A 4,001-nucleotide genomic window follows, 5' to 3' on the forward strand; every position below is an offset into this window, starting at 1 on the left:
CATGCAGCGGCAGGACGAGTTCAATGCGGTAAGTACTTGATGCTTATCCCGGAGTTCCACAGGATTTGCGTAGTTCTTTCTTCGTATCAATCCAGAGAAGACAATGGAGAATACCATCCTTTTGTGATACAATAATACATCGAGATATTGTGCGATGGATTCACCTTTTTCCGTGGAACCGATTCCAATCAAAGTGTCCATAATGGTGTCAAGTAGCGAGCGATACAGCTTCTGAATACAGCGGGATCTCCCATGGCTACCACCGTGGCACACCATGGAAGCATGGAATCGCTTCACTTCATCGCCTCCAATCTCCTCCCCACGAGAAAGGGAGGACAGCCATTTGCATTTCGGCATATTGTGGCCACAAATTACCGAACGGCGCTTTCGCACTCGCAAAAGCAAACAGCGACCATTTTGAAAACTAAACAAAGGCACATCCCCCGTGGTCCCTGCTTCCCTTTTCCGTTCGAATGGTCATTTCGATTCCTTTCCGCCGTTCGCGCGGAATGCCATTCGCTTGGCACGTTGCAGGAGCCGGGAGAAGCCCTTCCGTTAATCCTCCAGCTTACGATCCTGTATCGATGCCACGAAACGCTACATCGATACAGCGCACCAGCATTCCAGGAAAGGGAAGTTACGAGAAACGGTTGGTCCATTATCGAGGGAAATTTATATCCTCGCATTCATTTACTGTCCTCCAGCACGTCTCGTGGCACCGTCTTGGGGTTTTCTGCTTCAACTACATCCGCCAGCATCTCCAAGCTCCGCCATGTCCATCGAACGCTTTACAAAGATATTCATAAGCGCGATCGTCTGGTGCACGAAGAGGGCAGCAGCAAAGCTCGAAAGCGAAGCCCCGGGAATCGACGACGAAACGGAACCAAGGAGCTACAACCAAACCCGAAGGCTAATGATGATTGTTTTTCTTTTCTTTTCATCCGCGCGTGGCTCCGCTTCTCATCGTCCATTTTCTTCGCTCCACCCCACTCCACTCGGTGCTACGACCCGAATGTATACAATGTACGCGCGACGCTTCCGGTCCGGTGGCGCAAATGGTGCACCCGTCACCCCCTTCACCGCATTGGATGGAATGGAATGTGAATTGAAAATTGTCGCCACAAAATTGGCTCCCATTGGGGTGTGGGGGGGTTCCGATGACATCGACGACCACCACCACAACCAACGACAACGATGACAACCGCCTGCTACGACGACGACCGTTGGTTGACCGGTTTTGCACATTTTTCGGGGGAAATAAAATTAAACTGCTGTCCGCGTGCTACGCGTCCACCCCTTCCTACCCCCGGTTTGCTGACCGTTAACCAACAACAACAATTGTGCGGCTCGACCGGAACGTCATACCGTCCAACAACAAAAAAAACCCCCGATTCCCGGAACCCCCACCGGGGTTTCTCCCGGTTGTGATCTTGCGCGTGGCATCTTCTTCGGGCTCCGCTTGGCAGGAGGATCAAGACTGGGGCTTCGTGGCGATGGTGCTGGATCGTTTGTTTTTATGGCTCTTCACGATAGCGTCGTTATTCGGCACATTTGCGATCCTGTGCGAGGCCCCATCGCTCTACGATGACACCAAACCGATCGACATCGAGTACTCCATTATCGCCCAGAAGCTCTTCAATCTGACGGTCAAGGATACGCGCTCCTAAACGGGCGAATGGGTGGTGGTTGTTTGTTTGTTTTTGAAGAGCCGTTGCCCAAAATTTGACCCATTGGCCGGAGGATTAGTTTTTGATTTTTCACACGGCCTCTGCCGGTCGTGGTGGCATGTGGTTTTTGTTTTTTTTTCGTTGACGACAGAAGTGCCGTGATGCGTGCTGTGGTTGGACGCCACGATTCGAATGGTTGAGCACCACCACTCTAGGTGTAATGTTTAGTGATCCGATTAGCGATCCCGGCCCGGATGAAGTGATGCCGGTCCGTGTTCTTCTTTCTTTTGTTTAAAGCACGTTCGCAATCGGCTGGTTAATGCACGTTTTAGTAGATGAAGATGAATGGTAGTAGGCTAGGGTCGATTAAGGTTCATTCGCTTCTACTAAAAATAAATGCCAACCGGAATATTCCGACCGGAGCCTAGCACTCCCGATTAAGTCATTATGGGCGAGCATTTCCGGGAGTAGTGCGCACAATCAAACGATCAAATGTTCCAAGCCAAAGAAAATCCAAGCCAGAAAACCAAACTTTTCATTGTCTTTTGATGCACCTTGTTGTTGCCCTTTGTTTACGTCCAACTTACTGCTACCATTCTTACGTCACGCTGATTAGTCCCGATCGAAGGTTAGTGACTGTAGCGCCATTTACGCAAGGAGATAAACGCTGATTCTCCAGTTGGTTTCGAAAACATTTGTTTTGCTTCGTTCTGCAGGAGTAAGTAAACCAACAACTAACAGTAAACTACAGCATGCTGTGTACAGTTACAGGAGCAACCAGCAACCAGAAAACAAAAAGAAAGTAAAGTGCAGCCCACAGCCCTTCGCTCCCGGTGCACCGAATTCTAAACAAACACCTACATAAACCAAACCCCTTAGTGGATAGCAGTGGATACACCGTTTCGTAAATGCAGAATGTAGACAAAAACAAAAGGGCAAAACCACAAAACGTGATCCGTTAATGATAGTGCTAGTAGTGGTAGTGATGCTAGGAGTAGGTATTGTCTCTCAAAGGGGGCGAAAAAAATGAAACAAAACCCCGTACAATCTCGGGAAGTAACGCATTTTCAAGTCAGTAACCATAAGAAAGGCTAATGCTATGGTACTCTCCACGAAGGCGCTCGAGGTGTCCCTGGAGAACACTATCGACTTTCTATGTTGCTAAAAAGGTAACTCATGTTAAAAATCCACAAACACACTCACACACTCACACGAAACTAATGCTAAGTAATACGCCTAAGTAACATAAAGGAAACTGTAAAAGGCGAAATGCAAAAGGGATCGACTTAACGGGCCCTTTCTTCTCAAAACAAAAAATGCAAACTGAAGACGCGAATGCACCCCTTAGTGGTCAAACTCTCTATCCCCGCCATTCTCAAGCATAGAAACTACGAAAAGAATGAACATTTCGGTGGAACGAACACTACTTCCCACCTGCAGATGACGCAAGCGTTCAGAGTTCGGTTGAAAACAGCCAGCGGCATCAGTACTGGGTTTTAGTGGGATAAAAATTACCCTTCAACCCATCGTAAATATAGAATAAATTTGAGTTATGTTGCCCTCCCGCAAACCAACCAAGACAATTACTGTATGCAGGTAAAAGCATAATAAAGAAATCCAGTAACGCCCATACACTCATTGCACACTAACGAACAGAAGAAACACGCCACGCCATCACTATCGGCGGGCGTTATGGAAGCCACAGGAGTTCAATTAACCTGACGCCATCTCACCTTTCCGATCCGAAATGCTCAGCACTGCATCAGCACTGAAGTGGGTGAATAGTTTAAAAGCAGCGACACATCGGGCAGCGACAGTGTAAGAAAGTGCGAAAGAAAATAGAAACTCGATGTCTGCACACGACGCATTTTCGTATAACTACACCCAGAGGTGCGCTGCTTGACATTCGAAGCACCCCGGCGCCCTGTACTACTTTCCAGCTTCCGTTTCATCTCAAAGCAGCTACCGAAGGTGGGACCATTCTTTCGAAAAGAGGTTAAGTGGCATCGCCTTTCCGAGGTATGATTGCGCGCAGTCACCACCATCAGGCAATTCCGACTTTCATCATCGACAACCAACAATGAGCCTTGGCTCTCTCTCTCTCTCTCTCTCTCTCTCTCTCTCTCTCTCTCTCTCTCGCCCTCTCCGTATCTGATAGTCTGGTGTAGGATGTTGTCGTTTTTCCAGGTGAGTGAAGCCACCTCTCTGGTGAAATATGATGGCATACATACACTCATACATACACACCAACGCACGTACGAGGTGGTATGATGGTGTGGTGCTCTCAACATCGGGGCAATGGTTGTCAGGAGCCCATCAGAATCAAATGAACTT

The 4,001-nt window shown here is 48.3% G+C and overlaps 1 protein-coding gene across 1 annotated transcript in view; it reads left to right on the forward strand.

The window, feature by feature from the left end:
- LOC126569243 (acetylcholine receptor subunit alpha-like 2) overlaps positions 1-1,800 on the forward strand; it is a 43,269-nt gene extending 41,469 nt beyond the window's left edge. The window contains exons 8-9 of the mRNA XM_050226212.1: positions 1-28; positions 1,467-1,800. The exon at positions 1-28 is cut by the window's left edge and continues 174 nt beyond it. Coding sequence (XP_050082169.1) covers positions 1-28; positions 1,467-1,667 — 229 coding nt within the window. The 3' untranslated portion in view covers positions 1,668-1,800. The remainder of the gene's footprint in view (positions 29-1,466) is intronic.
- The last annotated feature ends 2,201 nt before the right edge of the window (positions 1,801-4,001 follow it).

The sequence above is a fragment of the Anopheles aquasalis genome, chromosome 2, assembly GCF_943734665.1.
Source record: "Anopheles aquasalis chromosome 2, idAnoAquaMG_Q_19, whole genome shotgun sequence".
In the NCBI taxonomy this organism is placed as follows: Eukaryota; Metazoa; Arthropoda; class Insecta; order Diptera; family Culicidae; genus Anopheles; species Anopheles aquasalis.